Here is a 22,348-nt window from a genome sequence, read left to right as displayed (position 1 = left end):
CCTTAGTTCTTCACAATGTTAAAAAAAAACCCTATTAACATGAGCTATTAAATATAAGCATGTCTACGCTAAGTAACACTATATTGTCAGTAAATACAATTGGGAAAAATGCCAACAACATTAATGCAGTAGTTACATCAGATATTTCCAAAATTTCATCACCTCAGGCACATTTTATAAATTCAGATTCCCAGCTCCTCCCTCAGTGTTCTAACTCAGTGGAAATGCATAGGACCTGGAAATCTTGTCTTTTAATAAACGTTCCCTCTGACAGCCTGGCCTTGGGCTAATATCTGGTCACCAGAGGTGGAATATATTCTCAAAATAAAACATTAAAATCCACCTGAAAGTGTTTCACAAAGTTAAGACAATAAGGAGCTTTATAAAAATATGTTAAGGCAGGGAATTCCCTGGCAGTCCAGTGGTTAAGACATTTGGGGCTTTCACAGCTGTGGGCCCAGGTTCGATCCCTGGTTGGGGAGTTAAGATCCCGCAAGCCGCGCAGTGTGGCCAAAAAAAAAAAAAAAAAAATTTTTTTTAAGGCAGCATAAAACAGTTTGTCTCTAATTAATCAATGCAGTAAAAGCTTTTAAGTAACCTTTTATTTATCTCCTCTCATAATTTGTGTCAAAAGTAGAACATACTTTTGGGGGAAGGGGAATTGGAGGAAGGTGGTTAAAACGTACAAACTTCCGGTTATAAAGTAAATAAACACTAGGGATGTAACGTACAACATGGTGACTACACTTAACACGGCTCTATGATATATAGGAAAGTTGTTAAGAGTAGATCCTAAGAGTTCTCATCACAAGGAGAAAAACTTTTTCTTTTCATTTTATCTATTTCAGATGATGGATGTTAACTAAACCTACTGTGGTAATCACTTCACAATACATAAAAATCAAACCGTCATACTGTACATCTTAAACTTATACAGTGATACATCAATTATTTCTCAATAAAACTGGAAAAAAATAAAATAAAAACAGCAGAATATATATACCACAAAGAACTGGCCAAAAGCTATCACTTTAATCCAGCTACCTAGAAGCTAGAAATTAATTTTAACTATGAGCACAGATTTTGAGACAGTTAGAAAAACATAGGAAATAATTAAATAACCGCTTACCTACCTTTTCAAGTCATCAAATACATCTGGCAACAAAAAGTTCAGTAATGACCAAAGCTCTGATAAGTTGTTTTGCAAAGGAGTACCAGTCAAAAGAAGCTTGTTATCCGCATTGAATCGTTTTAACTCCCTGATTAGGCGGCACTTCATGTTCTTAATCCTGTGTCCTTCATCTACTATTAAGTATTTCCAGTAGCAATTCTAGAAAACGAATTCAGGGGAAACTTTTTATATGATGATCTCACAATTTTTCCTAAAAGTAATTTTAAAGATAAAAACCTCTTTATTAGGAATGAATGTTCGATTTTATCAAATGGTATTTCTATACCTATTGAGATGATCATGTTTTCCTCTGATCTACTAAGAGAATGAATTAATTTCCTAAAACTGATATATACTTATGTTGCTGTAATAGACCTCACTTGGTCCTGAACTAATAAAGTCCACCTGCTGTTATATAGTTAAGATTTCTCCATTCACATTCTTTAGTCAAAGCCATCTGTACTTTTCCTTTCTAATGCTTTGTCAAGTTTTAATTAGTGTTATCTTGCAGTCCTAAAAAAAGAACTGAAGGACTTTATTAGTTCTATATGCTCTGAAACATTAAATATCGTTAGAATTTTCATTCTTGAAGCCCACATCTGAGATTGACACTTTTTTTTTTATCTGATGGTGTTCTCAACTTCTTACATAGTTATTGGTTTCTTTAGGTTTTTCCTTTCTTCTGGAGCTAATTTTGGTAATTTATATCTTCACAGAAAGCTAACCATTTACTTTCATTGAGTTGTCATGAAAATTGTTTTAATTTCTCATCTTTAATATCTGTGCTCTTTTATCTTGATTAAGCAAACTTAAAGTTCCTCTGTTTTACTCTGTAAAAATACAGAAATAGGCAATATTTCTGGGAAATATAAGTACCAAACTGGCAACTGTAGGTATCCTTGGATAATGGGATTGGCAAATTTGGGGGAAGAGTATGAAATGGGACATCTTTTGCATTTTACTTTATACATTCATAGCAAAATGAAAAGAAAATTTTAAAATAATATTATGACTTCTTCAATAAAAAACTTGGAACTTTTTTCTGATAATAAGGCAAACAAATCAGATAGCCTGAATAATCTCTCACTATATCTACCTTAAAAAAATGAAACAAAATATACAACATACTTCATAAATGAATAAGCAAAAGAGAAAACCCAATGCAACAGAAATGATGAGGAATCTGATAAATGAATTAGTAAATGGACTCATTTACTTCTGCTGCCACTCAGGAGTAGGAGTCCTGTACCCCCAATGCCATCAACCCCTAAAGCTAGGATCCTTGAAATAATAACAAAAATTCAGTGAAAGGGAAAATTACAAAAATTCTAGCCACTGGCAAATGGAACTGACAGGGAAGCTTATTGTTTCAATATGGTCTGGCTATGGTAATCAAAATAATTAGAAGATCTTCATGTTATATTATTTAGTAGACAACAGGTGTTTCAATAAGCAACATAAAGTATTACCATATTTATAAATTATACCTATATGCTAACAATAGTTATATAACACAGCAGTAGTAATTCTCAGGTAGAATTATAAGTGCTTTCAGGTCTTTCTGTACACTACTTTTTCCTACATGCATTATGTATTACTTTTACTGTGAAGTGAAGAAATAACTGCAAACCACATTCCAAAGTTCTACCAGCACACAAGTAAAATCTTATGTAGAGTTGAATCTTGAGCAACACAAGTTTGAAATGCACGAGTCCACTCATCTGCAGATTTTTTTCAGTAGTAAATACCACGTATAGTACTACATGATTCACAAGTGGTTGAATCCATATCCGGAACTGCGGATATGGAGGGCCCACTATGAAATATATGCAAACTTTCTACTGCACGTAGGGTTGGCGCCCCTAACCCCCATGTTGTTCAAGGGTCAACTGTACTGGTCAGAGTAAAACAAAGCAGTAAAGAACTGTATGTGAAATATGTGAAGCAGTGAGGAAGAAGTTCAAAACACCAAAAAAATGAACTGAGAGAGGCAATGAGAAGTCCATTTTCCAACTGCATTACAATAACTTGGGCACTAATAAATAAGTAGCTACAACGCCAAGAAAAACAGATATGGGAATGTTATGCCATAGTAGATCCATAAGATAGTAAAAAATAACTTGTCTTCATATATTCCACTATTTAATTAAAATTAAATGGATAAGTTCTATATACTTAAAGCACTTGTCAGAGACATCTGTAATACATTCACAGATTAGGTCTATGTCTGGCTGATTCTAAAATGGTGTTGTGGAGGGAATTCCCTGGTGGTACAATGGTTAGGACTCTGCGCTTCCACTGCAGAGGGCATGGGTTCGCTCCCTGGCTGGGTTAAGATCCTGCATGCTGTGCGGTGCAGCCAAAAAAATTAAATTAAATTAAATAAAAAAAAGAAAACAAAGAAAACAATTTTAATTTTAAAATTAAAAAATAAATGAATAAATAAAATGGTGTCGTGGCTATAGATTAAAGCACCAAAGGCTTTAACTTTCTTGTTAGAGACTACAACCTTCATCAATCGTTCTTTTTTTTTTTTTTTTTAATTTATTTATTTTGGCTGCATTGGGCTTCATTGCTGAGCGTGGGCTTTCTCTAGTTGCGGCAAGCGGGGGCTACTCTTCGTTGTGGTGCATGTCCTTCTCACTGCAGTGGCTTCTCTTGTTGCAGAGTACGGCTTTAGGCACGCGGGCTTCAGTATTTGTGGCGTACGGGTTCAGTAGTTGTCACTCGCGGGCCCTAGAGTCCAGGCTCAGTAGTTGTGGCGCACAGGCTTAGTTGCTCCGCGTCATGTGGGATCTTCCCGGACCAGAGCTCAAACCCGTGTCCCCTGCATTGACAGGCAGATTCTTAACCACTGCACCACCGGGGAAGCCCATCAATCTTTCTGTTAATATAAACCTCCAGGTTCTAAAGGAATATGCACAATGCAATCTATTACTTCCATCAGAAAAAATAAATAAACAAATGCTACTGGATGGTGACAAAGTGTTATAAGTTAAGAAAAATGTGATTTATGGATTACAAAGAATCCAGTAAGACCATTCATACCTGTAATACATTTCGGTCTCTCATGGCTATCTCAAATGAAGTGATCACCACAGGATGAATCTGTAATGTCCCTTTCCGTTTGTGAATATGCTTTACCAATTTTCGACGTTCTTGCTGGGTCCCATGATATAACGTAGTAGGAATCTAAAAGATTTTATATTGATTTATAACAAACTTTAGAACAAAATGTAAATAACAACAATTTGTAAAATATAAAGTTAATCATTTCTGAGAGAAAAAATATAATTTAACTTAACTTTAGTTCTATATTTCTATAACAAAATGAGTCAATCAATTCTAATAAATTATTGGGCTAGTATGGGAGGATAAAAAAGCCATAAAACCAAATTGAGTGTAAGGTGAGAGAGATGGCGAAGTTATTTTTGAAATATATACTTCTCATAAGGCAATGATGTGGCTAAAATGCATAGGTATGGAAGGAAAACACCATAATAAGGATGAACAGAATTAAAAAATAAATTCTACCCAGGTCTATCTCAGGTGAGTCAAATTATTCAAGGCACTAAAAACCACCCAGGGATGTTTTAGGCAAGATGTCTGAGATTACTATAGAAACTTAGTTTATTCTATATAAACTTAGAGAAGGTATTGCTGAGATTGAAAGATAAGTCAAATAAGATATAGTGCTACACAGAAATCAACATAATTTTAGTAAGAGATCTATAACTTAATTCAGGCAACAAAACAATAAAACACTTGTAATGATAATATATTTAACAAAAGGAAACATGTCTTACTTCTGGTGTAAATCTTTGGAATTCAGCCATCCAGTTAGGCAGTGTAGACAAAGGGCCACAGACGAGAAAAGGTCCAGGTACTCCTCTCTGAATCATCAATGCAATTGTAGCAATACATTGAACTGTCTTTCCCAATCCCATTTCATCTGCTAAAATGCCATTAATTCCATTTTCCCAAAGCATCTGGACAAAAATAATATACACTGTATTTAAATGCTGACATAAACACCTATTGAATCAGCAATAAGTTTATTTCTTATTTTAACCCAAAGATGATAATTATGATGAGACTGACATATTTACACTGTAAGTTATAATAACACTTGTGGGAACTCAGTTATCAAAGCCATAAAAATGTTGGTAGCCTTGAATAAGATAATTTTTCACTTTCAAAAATTTACTCTGGGTAAATAAGTTAGAAAATAAGTATTTACACAGAAATGTTTGTTTTATATATAATAGTGAAACACAGAAGGAACAACTCAAGTTGTGTTACATTATATTAATAGGTTATCATATAGAAATGAACCAATATCTTGTATTAAAATTGAGGATTCATTACCCTAAGCCATTCCATGCCTTCCACTTGGTACCATCGCATCACTCCTCCTGTGAAGTGTTTTGGTTGCTGAAAGGGTACTGGCTGTCCATTACATTTCCGAACTGGGTCAAAAAAGAATTTAGTATTTTGCCTAACCGTTTGAGATAATCTATCTTTAATTTTACTATTTGAATCTTTATTTTTCTGAAGATCTTCTACACAGAGATTAGAAGAGGAGCTTTCATCCTATAAAGAAAAAGTTTAATTAGAAGTTTAATACATAATAATGCTGCTACCCTCCATTAATCAGAAAATGTAACTGCTAATCAAAATTTGCCCAGTCGTATAATCACTGGGTATGAAAAAATAAAGCTACATGTTTAATAAAACCCTCTAGACGGTTACTTCCATTCCCCCACAAATTCAAAGCCACTGGAAAAAAAAAAAAAAAACACTTCTGAAAATAACCCTTACATATAGCAGGCATATACTTCTGAAATGACCTTTACAATTACACATCCCTTCCAAACCTCTAAAATGTGCCACCCAAGATTTATTAAGCTATTTTCTTAATAATTTCCTTAATCCATAGGAATAATAACAGATGTCTGTTAAAAAAATTATTTTCAAGGAACATAAAAATATTTACTTTCATCTAAGTAATTACTTTCACTACAGGCAAAGGGGCAAAGTAAATACAGTTTAAAAACTCACTATATCAAACTTAATAATGTCAATTTATCTTTGTGACACAGCACCAACTTATGACCAATGGTAGATTTTTATTGGTTAGCTATGTCCACAACTCCATTTTAAGAAAATGAAAACAAGGATTAAGTCAATTCAAAGGGAAGTCTTACAAATGGTAAGTCTTATAAATGATGCCACAACTGGATATTAAACTGGAAAAATAGGAAACTTGAGTTTCACCACTCCATACATAAAATCTGTGATGAAATGATATACCTAAACATCAAACCCAGAACCATAAAGCTTTTAGAAGAAAACAGAGAATAACCTGATAATTTTGTGATAGACAAACACTTCTTATACAAGACAAAAAAGCACTAACCACCAAAAAAAAAGAGGTAATGATTTGAGCTATTACAAGATTTAAAATTTTCTGCTTATTAGAAGATATCATTAAGAAAATGAGTAGACAAGCCACGAACTTAAAGAAAATACAGTCTATATATGTGACAACAATGAGATTATAGAACTCATATATCAACAAAACGACAAATAACCCAGTAACTGGGCAAAGGATATGAACAGAAACTTTATAAAAGAAAACATATAAACAGTCATTACAAACATGAAAATAAACTCTACATTAATAATTAAGAAAATGCAAAATAAAACTACATGAGATTCATTTCACATTCAGTAGAACGGCTAAAATCAAAAAGATTAACAACATGAAATGCTGGCAATAATGTGAACTGAAACTTTCATACACTTCTTGTGAGAGTAAAATGGTGTGTTCACTTTGGAAAAAGATCTGTACTTTCTTATAAAGTTGAATTACATTTACCATATGACCCAGCAATTCCACTCCTAGGTATATACCGAAAAAATATCAAAACATGTCCACACAAAGATCTTTACACAAATTATCATAGCAGCCTCATTCAGAATAGTCACAAAGTGGAAACAATCCAAATGCTCATGAAGAAAATGGATTAAGACATTATAATATTCAATGGAATACTACTCAGCAATAAAAAGAAACCGACTAGTAACAGACTCAACAACATCAATGATTATCATCCACGCTGAATGAAAAGTAGCAGGAAATAAAAGAATACATATTTATATTTCATTTGTATGAAAACTAGATTGTGAAAGAAGCTTTTAAAAAGATTGGGCAAAACTACGATAGAAGTCAAGAGGCAGTTAGTTGCCTTTAGGTTTGGTGTGGGGAAATGACTGGAAAGGGATACAAGGGATCCTTCTACCATAATGAAAAGGTTCTAAATCTTGATTTGGATAATAGTTACACAGATGTATACATTTGTCAGAATTCTTCCGAATTAACACAAGATCAATATGTTTGTTTATTGTATATTATAAAATGTCAATTCCAGAGTAAATTGTGGTAGAAGATTAGATTGGGCTTTATCTTTAAAAATGCAACTAAGTATTTATTAAAAATATGCTTACTTAATCTTATTTACATTAAACATAGTTGGGTTATAACTGCATCATAAACCAATCCTTATACTGAACAAAGAATAAATCTTGCAATTATAGGGGTTTGGATAGTAAATACTCAGGTAACAAGGAACCTCTCTACATAAAATGAGGGGTTAGGGGTGGGGATAAAATCAAGCCTTCCCAAACAGGAACAAAGAAAATCTTGAAGGCCAGAAATAAGATTAAAGTATCCCTCAGGGCTTCCACAAGCTATGGAATATATACATGTGGAATGTATATATCCATACGGTTACAGTTACTTGCATCATTGCTAGACTCCCAAAGACCCATAAATTAGTATTTACACACTAAGGAACATGCAATAGACCACCTAAACTTGGTATATAAGAAGAATGTTAGGATAAAAAAAGCCAAATGGTTATTTTTTTTAAAAAAAGCTAAGAAATAGGATAACTAGTGAGAAAAAATGTACACTGGTGATTAAGAGATCAGGGAAGCAAATATGACTCCTAAATTTAATATCTATTATAAATCTCTTACCTCATTCTCCTTTTTACTTTTCTTAGCCACAGACAAAATTTCCTAAAACATTGAGAAAACAAAAACAAAATGACAATGAATGTGGTTCATTCATTTATTTAACAAACATTTATTCTTGTTCTGATTTTATGCCAGGAAATAGGGATAAGCCTTGAAGGTAATTAAAATACAGGTGGACCTCAGACAAAATTAAGCCCATAGAATCTTTTTTTTTTTTTTTTTTTTTACAGTCCAGGTCTTTTATTTTCTTTACACCATCATGCCATGAATTCATAGGGAATGAAGCGGATAGCAACTTATAAAATTCTGAATTCGTTAGCAGCACTTAAAAATTGGGATATTTACTCCTAAATTTTCCAGCTTTTTTTTTTAGTCAAAGCTTATCTGAATAGACTAAGTCCAAATTCACGAAGTCCTCTAGTACAGAGGCTGGCAAACTACAGACCATGGACCAACTCCAGCCAGCAACCTGTTTTTATAAATGTCTAAATAAAAGTTTAATTAGAACAAAATCAGGCTCACTGGTTTACAGTCTGTCTATGGCTGCTTTCTGGATACAATGGCAAAGTTCAGGGTTGATTAGTTACCCACAAAACTACTGAAAGCCAAAAATGTTTACCATCTGGCCCTTTACAAAAAAAGTTCTCCAAACCCTTCTCTAGGTTACTACCATTATTCAAGGATTCACTCCCAAATGTATTACAGTCCCAACTCCAGCCCACTTTAGGCCTCTCTGTGGATTCAAGGCCTGAGTTTGTAATCCTGAGCAAGAGGCACAGACAAATACATTAAAAATACAGAATAAAAGTGTTCTGATTTTGAATTACCTACTAGATGCTAAGGGTAAGGAGACAATGTCCCTGGTGACTTAGGAGAGTATTATATCAAATTATCTGAAAAAGTTGTCATCAAGGCATAATCATTAAAGACAGAATTAGGCTGTATTTCAAGCAGAAAGAATAGCATGTGCAGAGGACCAAGGGAATAAAATAGTATGATACATTCAAGAAATTTTAAGCATATCTCAAATTTGAGATACACAGGAAAATGACAGGACATGTAAGTGAATGACACCACATACATACATACATGTGTATATGTAAAGTATTATGTAAGTATAGATATTCATATGCTAAGGCCGAAGCGATTTTATATGGAGAATGGATAGAAGAGTTGTCTTTTAAAATGGCTAGATAAGCTGAACCTTTTTGGAGAACAATTTGTGAGTGACTCAAAACGATACCAACTAGTAAGTATTCTTTTTAGAAATTAAACCTCCTAAACTCCTGACACTGCTTACCTCTATAGCTTCATCCTTCACCACTTGTTTGTTTACAAACTGGAGCCAAATATAATTTCCTTTTAAGTTTTTTTTTTAACTTTCCAGGAACTTCCTGCCTCTGGACATTGGTCAAAGGTTATTATCTCTTCCTACAACACATCCCCAGTGTCTTCCCTATATCTTACTATTTCCCTATTAACCTACCCCCACATTTAAATGATTTAACTTATCCCTCAAGTCTCAACTTCCTAGATGAAACCTTTATGAACCTCATGCCTGAGTTAAGAGCCCCTCTATATGCTCAATAGCATTTTCCAATTATCCAATTATATTTGACTACTTCCTTCTAAATTTTTCTCACTGGATATAGGCTAAGGCAAAGACAGTGATTATGTTACCAAGTCTAAGCTCGTACTGCTCACTGCTTGACAGGCCAATAATCAAAAGAGACGAGTTGCTGGGGCAAGGAATAACAACTTTATTCGGAAAGCCAGCAAACCGAGAAGATGGTGGGCTCATGCCCCAAAGAACCATCTTGCCCGAGTTAGAATCCAGGCTCCTTTTATACTAAAAGAGGGGGGGAGTAAAGTCAAACATTTCCTGGTTCCCATCAGCCTCTGGAGGGGATGCGTTAATTTCTTCCTCCCTGCAGTCATTCACAGGTGGGCCTGGTCAGAATGTTTCCTGTGAGCTAAACAAAGGTATTTTAGCTTAATGCTCATTCCTGGGAAGCAGGGTTCCCACAGATGGGCCATTATGTATAATTTAAGCTTATAGGCAACATCCCTTTAGTGACTACCTTATAATACAAAAGGTTCTTCCCTATTACAATTACCTTTCTTTACTAATTGATCTTATCCACTTAGAACAAAGTTTGTCCATAGCAGATACACCACCAACATTTGATGAATTAAAATAACAGCCGTGTGATTAGCTAAACTTCAATAAATCTCATTAATAGTGTTTTTCAAACTGCAGACTGAATGTGTTCCATAATAAATTGAGTGGGTCTCAACTATTATTTTTAAATGGGAAAAAAGGGAAAATATCAGAGTACATCTCTAGACTAAAGACAAGTATTATGTGAAACTTTATACCTTATGAAGATGTAAAGAGAATCTCAGGTAAAAGAAAAATGGAGTAGGTAATTAAGGTTAGAATTTTTTTAATATTAAGAATGTGATACATTAAATTATGCTTAAGGAATATTTAGGGTTTGTCATAACTGAGGACACTCTTTAATTAGTTTCTATTTAATGAGGTAGTAAGTGAGAAGGTGAAAAAAGAAATGGCTTTAGAAATGAGTTTATGATTTTAGTTCTTTAATGGTCTTCAAACAAAGAACAGAGTTCTTAAGATACAGTTTTGAGGTTCTAAGAAGTTATAATAATTTCTGATTAGGCCAAGCTCATACTCCTTTAACAAACAGGAAGACGGTACCATCTTCCTCCTTAAAACACTTAACTGGCTGAAAACCCAGGTAAATAACAGTAATCAATACAGCTTTAAGGTGGTTCAAAACCCACAACAGGTTTTACTCAACATGGAATCTTATGTGTCCTTCCCCCTTTATTTTTACCTCTTTTGACATGACCTCTGAAATATTGTATGATTCATCTTCTCTTCCTCTTTTCTTTCTCATAACTATAAAAAAAAATTTATATTTTATAATAATTAAAACAAAAATATAAACACATAGTCTTCAAAACTGGAACAAGGAAATTTACCTGCATTCTCCTCACTTTCATCAATGGAATTCTTACCCTACAAAACAAGGATTTAGAGTATTATTTTCCTAAAGACTTCTACGGTATTACATGTTAAAAGGCACTCATTAGGTTAGCTTTCCTTGCAGTTGAACCACATCCACAACTCTTCACTATTATGCTTACCAAAAGGTAATCTTTTTCTGTATTTCCCTACTATAACTTGTTTGTAACCATATCCCTCTACTTTTTCCCAAAGACTCTACTTTCCTCAGTTTTCTTCCATGTAAGAGACATTTCAAAACTAAACAAAGAAGGCATTTTTATTTTGAAATTACCATGTACATCTTCTCTAACTATACTTATGCTGAAGATACTCATTGGGTATGGTATGGAAGGAGTACTCATTTTCAGTATAATTTATAAGTTAATTACAACTGACAGTAGAAATAAAAGAGAAAACCAACTGAAAAATTACTAGTGAAAGGAGATAAGGGAAAGGAAGAAGTGTTCAAAAACAAAGTTTCAGAATGAGAGATGGCAAAGAATAGGTAGACAACGTATATGAAAAATAAAAATGACAAAGAAATAAGGTAAATATAAAAATGAAGTTAAAAATGTAAAGGATTAAAAAAGAAAATACCAAAAGAGACGAGTGAAATGGAATAGGCAGAATTTAATGGTTGACACCTTTAGAATAAAGGGAAAGAAACCCAAAACCTGGTATAAAAATTTAGCTGGGTGAAAATGAAGGCTGATTGAAATCAGCAGTTTGAAGAGTACGGAGTAAATGGTTAAGCCAGTAAAATTATAAGTACATTCTTCAAAAACCCAAAATAAGTTCCTGGAATTCACAACTGAGCCAAACATCAGTTTTCCACAATTGCTTTTGTTGCAGTTATCTGCTATGTACTTTAACATCACCAATAACCACACTAAGAATCAAGTAACTGGACTTAAAAGATACCCTACCTATTTTTCCTATTGGCATTTACTATTTATTAGATATGTGACCTTCAAAGTTAGTCAATTCTCATTCACAATAGTTGTGTTCTATAAAGTCGCTGTCAATACTGAACTAGGGAACATTGCATCAGTGCATCTAGAAGAAATACAAGTTTAGGTTCCTGCAAGCCTCTGGTCACATCTTCATCAACTGATCAACGCATAACCCTATTTTATGCATGTTGCTGTTTAAACACAGCTCATTTAAAACATGCTGATTAACACTGAACTCAAAGCCAACAGCATTGTAACTCACATCTGAAGGAAGCTTAACTAACACGCATATTTTCTCCATAAGGAACATCACAGCCTTCTTGCAATAGAAACACTAGACAGCACTTCAGCACAATGTGGCCGACAGTCTTTTAAACAGCAAAACCACAAAAATGCAAAAATCATGGCATTAAATGACCACAGAAAGGACACTTGTTTACACTGTGACAACTTAAATAAGGCAGATAGCTTTGTTTGACCTCAGCTGGGAATGTGCATGTTGGGAGACTCTAATTTTTTGCCATTCTGCATATGCACATGTCTGTGAATGACCACAAAAACACAGGTGACAAATTTTAGCAAATAGGCTAAGTGGCAAGTATGGGATCTATAAACAATGAGGATGAACTGTGCCTTATCTCCTTGCATCAGCTTCTTTATACATAAAATGTAGATAATAACAGTATCTCTACCTAACAGAGCTGCTTTAGAATTAAGTAAAAACATGTAAAGCTTAGAACAATACCCGGCACATAGTAAGTACTCAATAAATGTTACCTTTATTATTTCTCTTTTCACTAACACAAGTGTTGTTTGTACAATCCCTATCAATATAGCATTAAACAGCCTCATGTTAAAACATATTCCCCAAAAAGATCTCATCTAAAATTCAGGCTATCCCTAAATGAATGCTCTATCTGAAATGCTATTACCATATATGCCACATGTTCCAATTTTGGTTCCACTGCTACAGCTATGTACAAGATACAAATTCAGATTATTCTTATGGCTCCAAGTTGACATGATGAGGTTAGAGGCATGAAGAAGAGTAAGCATTACATACTCCAAAAGAGCTGGCCACTTATAAAATGCCTTGAGGTATAAAATATTTGCAGATTTTTCTCCAGATAAGAAAGTGAAATTCTGCTATTATGAAATATAGTCCACAGAATAAGAAACTAAAAAGGTCATAGTTTAGCTCTCCTCCCATATATCTAAAATACTGAGAAATGGATTTTACATATTTCTATGCAACCAACAAAGATAGGTTATCAGATAAAGAAGATTAAAATTAAATAGATGATCAGTAGTCAAAAGAATACAAGAGAATGTCTTCAATATCTAAGGTAACGTATACAAAATATTCTAGCTTACTATTTATTACCTTAGTAACTTTTAAAGATTCCTTTTTTCTCTCCAATTTCTCTTTCTTCTTCTGTTCCTGTAAGATAATTTTTTCTTAGTGTCAAAACTGGAAAATGCAAAGTATGAAACACACATCTCAAATAACTTAAGTTCACAATGAAGAAACTGTATATAAAAATTAAAAAACAAGAACTTGCGCTTCAAGCCTTTATGGAGTAACAGAGAACAGATTTACCCTCCTGCCTTAAGCAACTAAAATCTAGATAAAATATATCAGTGGTTTTCAGCAACACGCAGCAAAGTACAGTGAGCACTGTCACAAACCACGTGAATCTTCTGATTGCTCAGCTTACTGCCTGGAGGCAACTTCCAAGTGCAAATAATGGAGGGAGAACCCAAATAGAGCTCAACAGTCTCCCTGAGTTGAAAAGACAGAGTGCAAAACTCAGAGGCGCTAGCAAACCAAGGTCAAGTACCAGAGAGGAGACAGTTGCATACAAAAGAGGCTCTGAAGATCTGTAGTGGCATCCTCAGGCTGAGTACTGATCAGTGTGTGAGTGTAAGAAAATGAAGGCCAGGAAAAGAGCAACTAGAAAGCAGGTAGAACAATCCCTGTGCTCACAAGGGCTCAGAAACAGTTCACATTCCCGTCAGCCAAAGCTGAAAGGCCTCTTAATGTATGGGGCTTCAAGAACATTCAGAAGAGGGACCAAGTTATTCTTGGACTAAAAAAGCTGTTCCATAAGCCCCCTAACAAAGCTTTAAAAGCAGGACAGAAAACAATTCAGACCATTTCCAAGAGGTGGTTAAGAGTATTTACCTTACAGTGAGTCATTAGGCTTGGTATTTGTTTTTGTTTCATTTTACCAAACGAAGGGTTAAAAAGGGCTTCAACAAAGGAAAAAGAGAATTTAGCAAATGTAGCAAAATCTTGATTGATAACTGTTAAATGTGAATGATGGGGACAAAAGGATTTATTGTAGTGTTGACACTTGCCCAAGTTTTTAAATCTTCATACTTCTAGTGGACTATAAATAAATTATACAGTGTCTTAGATGATAAATGCAATGCGAAGAAAAGAAAAAGGTAAAGGGGATCAGGAGCGTGAGGATGGAGGTGCCAGGTAACTTTATTTAAGGTTGTCAGGGCAGGTCTCATTGAGAAAACGTGTAAGCCAAAGCTTGAAGATGATGATGAAGTAAGCCAGGCAGATATCTATTGAGAAGAGGGTTCCAAGTAGAAAACAGCCAGTGCAAAGGCCTAAAGGCCGGAAACACACGTAGAACAAGGTCTGAAAGGTATGGGGGTTGAGGGAGGCAACCAGACTGCTTATAGTCTTGTAGGCCATCATAAGGACTTTAGCTTTGTTAGAAACAATGTAAGCTAGAAAGCAGTGAAACATCATTAAAATACTGCAAGCGGGTGGGGGGAAGCACTAAAGAAAAATAAATTCTTCACCCAGTAGAAAATCTTTCAAAAATAAAGGTAAATGAAGACTTTTTCAGATATAAAAGCTAAAAGAACCTAACACCAACAGAAAATGCAAACAAATCTATAATTACAGAAAGCAGATCAGTAGCTATCTGGTGATGAAGACAGGAAGTGAGGGATGGGAGAAAATTAAAAAGGGGCAGAATTCAGCCATAAAAAAAGAATGTGATCTTGCTATTTGCGACAATATGGATGGACCTTGAGGGCATTATGCTACGTGAAATAAGAGAGAAAGACAAATACTATATGATTTCACTTACATGTGGAATCTTAAAAAAAAAAAAAAGGCTCACAGATTCAGAGAACAGACCGGTGGTTGGGGGGTGGGGGAGTGAGGGGTGAGGTCAAAAGGTATAAATTTCCAGTTATAAAATAAACAAGTCATGGATGGGGATGTACTATACAGCATGGTGACCATAGTTAATAATACTTATTGCATATTTGAAAGTTGTTAAGAGAGTAAATCTTAAAAGTTCCCATCACAAGGGAAAAAAAATTTTTTAACTGTGTACAGTGACAATGTTAACTAGACTTACTGTGGTGATCATTTTGCAATATATACAAATATTGAATCATTACACTGTACACCTGAAACTAATATAATGTTACATGTCAATTATATCTCATTAAAAATGGGGGAACAGGAAGAATTTTTTGGAATTAATGGTTATGTTCATTACCTTGGCTGTGGTGGCTTCATGGGTATACATTTTAAAAATGTACAGTTTTGTGTATATCAGTTATATTTCAATAAAGCAATTTTTAGAAAAGGGGACTGAGCAACATAAAATTCACAATTTCTGGCATCCAAAAAATATCACTGGACAGGATAAAAATCAGTTAACAGGTGAATAAAAAAATAAACGTTGGAGTAAAGCAATTTATATTGAGGAAACTCCAACAGCTCAGGGATTGGCAGGCAGCACAGTGAGGATGAAGTTGGAACTAAAAACAGGAGTTTTGGTCTAAAGTCTGCTTAGAAGCAGTTACTCTTGAATGAAACACACCTTGAATGACAAAAGCAAACTACAGAAGAACTACATATAGTATGATACCATTCTTATAAGGCTCAAAGTAAGCAAGACCAAAAATATACACTGTTTATGGATATATACATATGTGACATATGTTAAACTATTTTTTTAAGCAGAGGAATGATAAATACAAAATTCATGATGGTAATTACCTCTGGGTTAGGATGGTAAACGAGGCAAGGAGACGGGAAAGAGAAGCAGAAATGTAGGTGAAAAAATATTTAGAATGTTCTAGTTCTTAATTCTTGTTCATTTAATTAATACAGTATTCATAATTTTTAAAAAATGTTCATATATTCATACAATGGAATGCTTCTTAGGAATAAAAATGATCAAATGTTCTTTATCTTGACTGTGCCGGTGGTTACACAGGTCAAAACTCATCTAACTCTTAAAATGTGTGCAATTTATTGTGTGTAATTTATATCTCAATAAAGCTTATTTTAAAAATTTAAGCTATTAGCTATAATCAATCACATATACATACCTCTAACTGCTGCTGTTCCATTTTAGTCAATAAAAATTTGGAGTAAATATTGCTTTTTTCAAGCAAATGCTGAAGTCTACGATATCGAATGTCCATGGACTCCCTATCCCAAGACATGCGAGCCTATCCAAAGAGAAAGTTTCCATAATTACTAACGGTTTCCTGACATACATTGATTTTTTTTTGCATAAGGTGTAAGAAAGATGACCAAACAACTGCTCTTTAGGTTTAATATATTTCCTGTAATTCATGAAAAATATTTTTATAATATTAAATTCACTTACTAAAAATGGTTATCTTCCAAACAAAAACCTAGAATAGCTACAAAAAAATATGATTCTGGGGTTCAACAGGCAATCTGATAAAGTATAGCTTGGCTACCAAAATACTGAAATTTCAGACACTGAATATATGGTTATTGGCATCTACAGAATTGAAGGTCCATTTTCAAAATATCTGAAATTAAAGTGAGAAAGCAAATATTTAATTCAAGTTGAATTTAAGTTTTTACAAAACCAAATGATTTCAGAAAAGAAAAATTTTATACACCAGTTTAATTTGAAGGAGCACTGGAATTAAAAGATAGTCTCATTAGCTAGGAATCAGAACATCTAGTTTTAGAATTTAAAAACTATATTGTCAAAATATTTAAACGTGCTAAATCTACTGTTTATTTCTTACAAGCTTCTTTCCTCCTCAGTATTGTGTTGCCCAAGCTTTGCCCTTACTTTTTAGCTTTCTACTCTCATACTCTTACCTTTATCTTTCACCTCTGTATGCCTTCCATTTACAAACCTCTGCTTTCCATATTACTTTTACACACCATTTATTTATTGATTTGTAAGAGTATACAACAGTCTAGTGGCTGAAGAGGAACCCTCTCAATTCACAATAAAAGTTAAACATTTTAAGAGAATAACAGAGGGCACAAGAGAGAAAACAAAAGCAACAAATAGTATAGTTCAATGGTCCACAAACATTTTCTGTAAAAGGGAAACGGCAAATATTTGAGCGTATGGTTTGTATTGCAAATACTCAAATCTGCCTTCGAGCAGTTATAGACAACATGTAAACAAAAGTTGTGTTCCAATAAAATGGACATAAGGCCAAATCCAGTTCATAATTTGCCAGCCAAATACTGTAATCTGAACTCAAAAGAAAAGCATTAAGTGGGCTGAAGTCAAGTGAGAGTTGAATATATGCAAATCTTACTAACCATCAATTCCACTCCTGAGTGAGTAAGTGTGAGTGTGTGTGTGTGTGTGTGAGGTAAATTTAATTTAGTGGTTAAGGCTTGACCTTAAAAATCAGACACCAGTATATATTAGCTTATATTTCCAAGATGTTCTGTCATCTAACTTTTCTTTCAAAATAAATTTATTTTCTATTACAAAAGCAGTGACAATAAGATACCTAAGAATAAATTTAATGAAATACGTGCGCATTACAAGAAAATAAAAATTCTTTTAAAAATCATCCATAGTCTTACCTGTGCAGATAATCTGTTGATGTCTCATAAAACTCTATTTTCAGTTCTTTTAGGACGGCCTTTCTTTTACTATTACCAACGTACTACTATGATTACAATAGTCAGTCACTGAATGAAATGGATACTATAAATGAGATGAAATTACTTAAAACTTTATAAAAATGAATTCCTAAATTTAATTTTAGTTAAAATACTTTGTGCTTAATTTATCTGCTGCCTTAAGTCCTGTTCAGAATAAATTAGCATACATCTTTAAAGTAATTAAAGCTTTAAGGTGCCATCATGGAACAATAATTTATAATATAATTAGAATACGCCAATGGTTAACCTTTTAAACCCAGTCTTCTGTATTTCAAAATAATTCTGTAGTAAATCTTCTCATCTATCATTACTCTTTCTTGACTTAATTTTGTTGTCTGTTATATTAAAGTAAATTGTAGCTTCATCTGTGGAAAGTATTCAATACTGAGTGCCTGGCAGGAAGAATCTCTTGATGAGAGTGAGAGTATGCCAGTGGACACCAAGAGCATAAATTCTCTACCCCATCTGTCTACCCCATTACCTCTCCCAAACCCCAGTTTTATTTATTTATTTTGCGGAGGGAGTTCTATTTCAGGTTACACAATATGAACTGTTTTCCTTTTTTACCTTTCCAAGAACCCTCACAACTCTTACCATTCCCCTTCCCCCACGTGCACAGAAGTTAAAGCTACTCTCAAGTATTCTAGACTAACAATGACTTCTTTCAAAAGGAAATGAAGGTGAAAAGTCAAAGAAAATAACTGTAGCAAATGAATGTCAAAATCATTCTCCAGGATCTTCACAAACCTTCAAACCTCCTAAAGCAAAGTAAATGCTTCTCATTAAGAACTTAAGCTAGCTCTTCCTCTCTTAAGTACTTCTAAATATATGCCCATAAATACTGAATTCTCCCAAAAGAAAAGGAATCATTACTTTTGTGTACTGAATTTTTTGGCTCCAAGGACATGTAAGAGAGAGACTTATTCTTAGAATTTTCTCTACAGTCACTGAGGGAATAATTTGTAAGTGTCAAGGGCAAAAAGTAATCAAATTCTTTCAATACCTGTACATAAAAAGACACGTAATAACAATGAACCACAATCCTACTAGGTTTTTAGCAAATTACACCCTTACACTAATGGGACTGAAAAGAGCTTTATTCATGGAAGTACTGAAAAATGGATTAAAAATTGCTATTTTAAGTTCTATGATGCATAACTGCTAAAGAAAAGCTAGTTGTACCATACCTATCCCTCAAGAGTAACAATTCCAAAAAGCTTTAGGATTGCAAAATGTCCAAAAGCTTAAAAATTTCACTGAAAGTAGAAGTTATTTTGACCTCTAGTTTAATCAGCAAATACTTATGGTACTATAAATTTTGACAGACCTTTTTAATTTATTTATTTAAAAATTTTTTTTTGGCCACACCGCACCGCATCGCTTGTGGGATCTTAGTTCCCTGACCAGGGAAAGAACCTGGGCCCACAGCAGTGAAAGCCTGGAGTCCTAACCACTGGACCGCCAGGGAATTCCCTGATAGACCTTTTTTAAATGTGAAAATAATCTTTCTTCACTTGAACTCATGCATTCTTGAAATGTATTCTTATTACACCTCATATCTTTCTTCAAATAGCATTTCCTTAACCAACAATCTTCATGGGTTATAAAAGTGAACTACACTACTCAAAATTAGGGTTTATCGCTTACAATCTCTGGAGTTGACTCTACTCTCGATCATGCCCCAGGATTCATCCTTTACAATTCACCTTGTTACAATGGCTAGTAAGTATATTTATTTTATTTATATAATCATATATGTTAGGTAATATATTATAAAATATTCTTTTACCTTAGTTAGAAATTCAATAGACATTTACTATAGCCTACTATTTGCCAGGTGCACAGCCTACAAAAACAAAACAATGTGATGTGCCCTCAAGGAACAAAGTGAGGAAGAATCAAGTAAGTAAGGATAATACTGTCTAACAAAGTACTATAGGAATTCATAGAATGAGTAAAGGTGGTTCAAGGTTGACCTCCCAATTCTATTAAAATTTGTTAACATACTGCCTTACCGGATTATGGTTAACTACAGATCATCAGTAATAATGGAACTATTATATACTGGAGTGAAAGTATAGCAAGGTGGTTAAAAAGTGTGAATTCTGGAACCATATGGCCTACACTACCATCTCTGTCCTGCCATTTACTAGCTGAGGGACCCCAGGCAACCTCTAGGTGCCTCAGTTTCCTCATCTGTAAAGTGGAATGAAAATAGAACCTAGTTTATAGACTATTTTAATAAAGTAATAGTTTATACTAGTAATTAAACTAGTAAGTTTAATAATAGTAATCATAATGAGTTTAATAATGGTATCTACTTGATCCTATTGAGGATTCAATGAGCAAAATACATGTACAGCATTCAGAACAGTGACCGACTCAGAATAAATGATCATGAGGTGTCAAAAATGCTAACAAAAGAGTCATTATTGTTGATATAAAATAGCAGGGAACTAACTAATTCATTACTTGCCTTTGGAGTGAATTATTCCCCAATTTGAGTAGTTTTGTAATTACATGGAGTTAATTCAATATTAATGTCCTCAGAGAGGTTTAGTGTTAAGGACAAGAACTCTGGAGACAGCCAAACTTCAGTTCACTAGTGTGTGACCCGACCCCCAATTGCCTCAGTTTCATCCTATGTAAATGGAGATATCAAAAGTACCTAAATAACCATAATACTGGGAGGGCTAAATAAATTATTAAAAGAAAATCACTTAGTAGGCAGCACATAAGATGTAGTAGGTGTCAGTCTTCTTGCATATGCAATAATAAAGCAACAGGGTGGGACAGTACTGGAGTAAAATATACTTAAAAACTAAAGTTTTTTTAGAGGTTAAAAACTGTTTTTAGTAACCTACAAAATACTCTGTACCAGAAAACCACAAGGATAATTAACGCTTCGTTGAAAAAGTACATCACATTTCAACCTAAAGGATCTTACTTAGCAATAGCCCAAGAAATGGAAAAGAAAGCAAAAAACAAGTTAATCACTTAGGTGGAAAACAGCACTGAAAGAATTCACTACCGACTTTGGAAGAATTATAATAGCTAAACAAGCAATTTGAAATGCTCACTTAAGAGAGATGAGGCCACTGTATAGACCAAGACTATATCTGATAGAAGCCTCATTCAAAGCTCATGCAAAGGTTTCTCAAAAATAGCATCGGTAAACAGAGATAAATAAGGAAGCCCGTTTTAAAGTTGATGAAAAAAAAATAATAAAGTTGATGAAAAACCAGACTAGTAAACTTAAGCACACAAACCACACCCCCGACGATGAACTTGATGCCTATTTTACCTTTTCTAGCATCTTCCTCTCTCTCTCTAGCCCAGCAGCTTCAAGTTGTTCTTCCTCCTCTACCATGGCTGGGGTAATCACGGCAGTCTCCGGCTGTTCAACCATATCTGGAGCTACGGACCCTAGGAGGGGACAAGGCTTTTAAATTGCAGCTTTAAAAAATGACCAGTTACTCAACTTCCGAGGAAAAAACCTTCCTCCCTTTCCCAGATGCATTTGAGGCAAACCATGAAGACCCAGGGGGACGCCAGTATCACCTCTCAGAAGACATCCTAAGACTTCACTATGTCAACAAGTTGCCTGGACCCCAGTTTACAAATGGGGATGTTCGGGAAAACGCAGCTCCCCTGTGTCAAATCTCCTATACCATGCACATACGCGCAGCTCCGGGTGTCCCCCACTCACTCCCCACAGAAAAGGTAACCCTCCTTTCCTCCTCAGTCTCTGCCCGGGGTCGCCTCTCCCCTCAAAAGCTCGGCTGCAGTCTCTCCATGCTGCTCCCGCACTCCCGCCCCGGACGCCGCCGCCCGCTCCGGGAGGCAGGTTCTCCTCACTCACCGCCGCTGCTCGCGGGGCGCTGCGCCGGCATGGCTGGACACACACTCCGGAACCGGGTGCCCTCCTCACAGCGCCTGCAACGCCGCGCGCTAAAGCCTCCCAGCAGCTTGCCGGTCCCAGTCTCCCGACCAGGTGTCCGGCCAGAGAAAAACGCGCGCTTCTCCTTCGCGGGAAAACGCCGTCATCTCGCGATACTTCGTGCTCTCCACCCCGCCCCCGAGCCCCGGTGGCGCGAGACTTGGCGAAGTTTGGTTTTCGTCAGAACCGTCTTGGGGGACTGTGAGCTTTTACGGGGGCCTCGGGTTTGGGGAAGTTGGGTTTTGCTGCAGAAGTCATC

The 22,348-nt window shown here is 34.9% G+C and overlaps 1 protein-coding gene across 1 annotated transcript in view; it reads right to left on the bottom strand.

The window, feature by feature from the left end:
• HELLS (helicase, lymphoid specific) overlaps positions 1 to 22,169 on the bottom strand; it is a 37,459-nt gene extending 15,290 nt beyond the window's left edge. Inside the window, exons 1-11 of the mRNA XM_082639281.1 lie at positions 22,012 to 22,169; positions 21,454 to 21,575; positions 16,580 to 16,702; positions 13,587 to 13,643; positions 11,225 to 11,261; positions 11,077 to 11,141; positions 8,216 to 8,257; positions 5,540 to 5,764; positions 4,978 to 5,160; positions 4,220 to 4,363; positions 1,134 to 1,330 (exon numbers count right to left, since the gene is read on the bottom strand). Of these exons, the coding sequence (XP_082495407.1) occupies positions 1,134 to 1,330; positions 4,220 to 4,363; positions 4,978 to 5,160; positions 5,540 to 5,764; positions 8,216 to 8,257; positions 11,077 to 11,141; positions 11,225 to 11,261; positions 13,587 to 13,643; positions 16,580 to 16,702; positions 21,454 to 21,575; positions 22,012 to 22,042 (1,226 nt within the window). The 5' untranslated portion in view covers positions 22,043 to 22,169. The remainder of the gene's footprint in view (positions 1 to 1,133; positions 1,331 to 4,219; positions 4,364 to 4,977; positions 5,161 to 5,539; positions 5,765 to 8,215; positions 8,258 to 11,076; positions 11,142 to 11,224; positions 11,262 to 13,586; positions 13,644 to 16,579; positions 16,703 to 21,453; positions 21,576 to 22,011) is intronic.
• Positions 22,170 to 22,348: the final 179 nt, after the last annotated feature.

Source organism: Mesoplodon mirus, assembly GCF_964341445.2.
Source record: "Mesoplodon mirus genome assembly, chromosome: 2".
Classification (NCBI taxonomy): Eukaryota; Metazoa; Chordata; class Mammalia; order Artiodactyla; family Ziphiidae; genus Mesoplodon; species Mesoplodon mirus.
The sequence above is the reverse complement of the archived record's forward strand: the minus strand, read 5'-3'. Positions and strand labels throughout refer to the sequence as shown.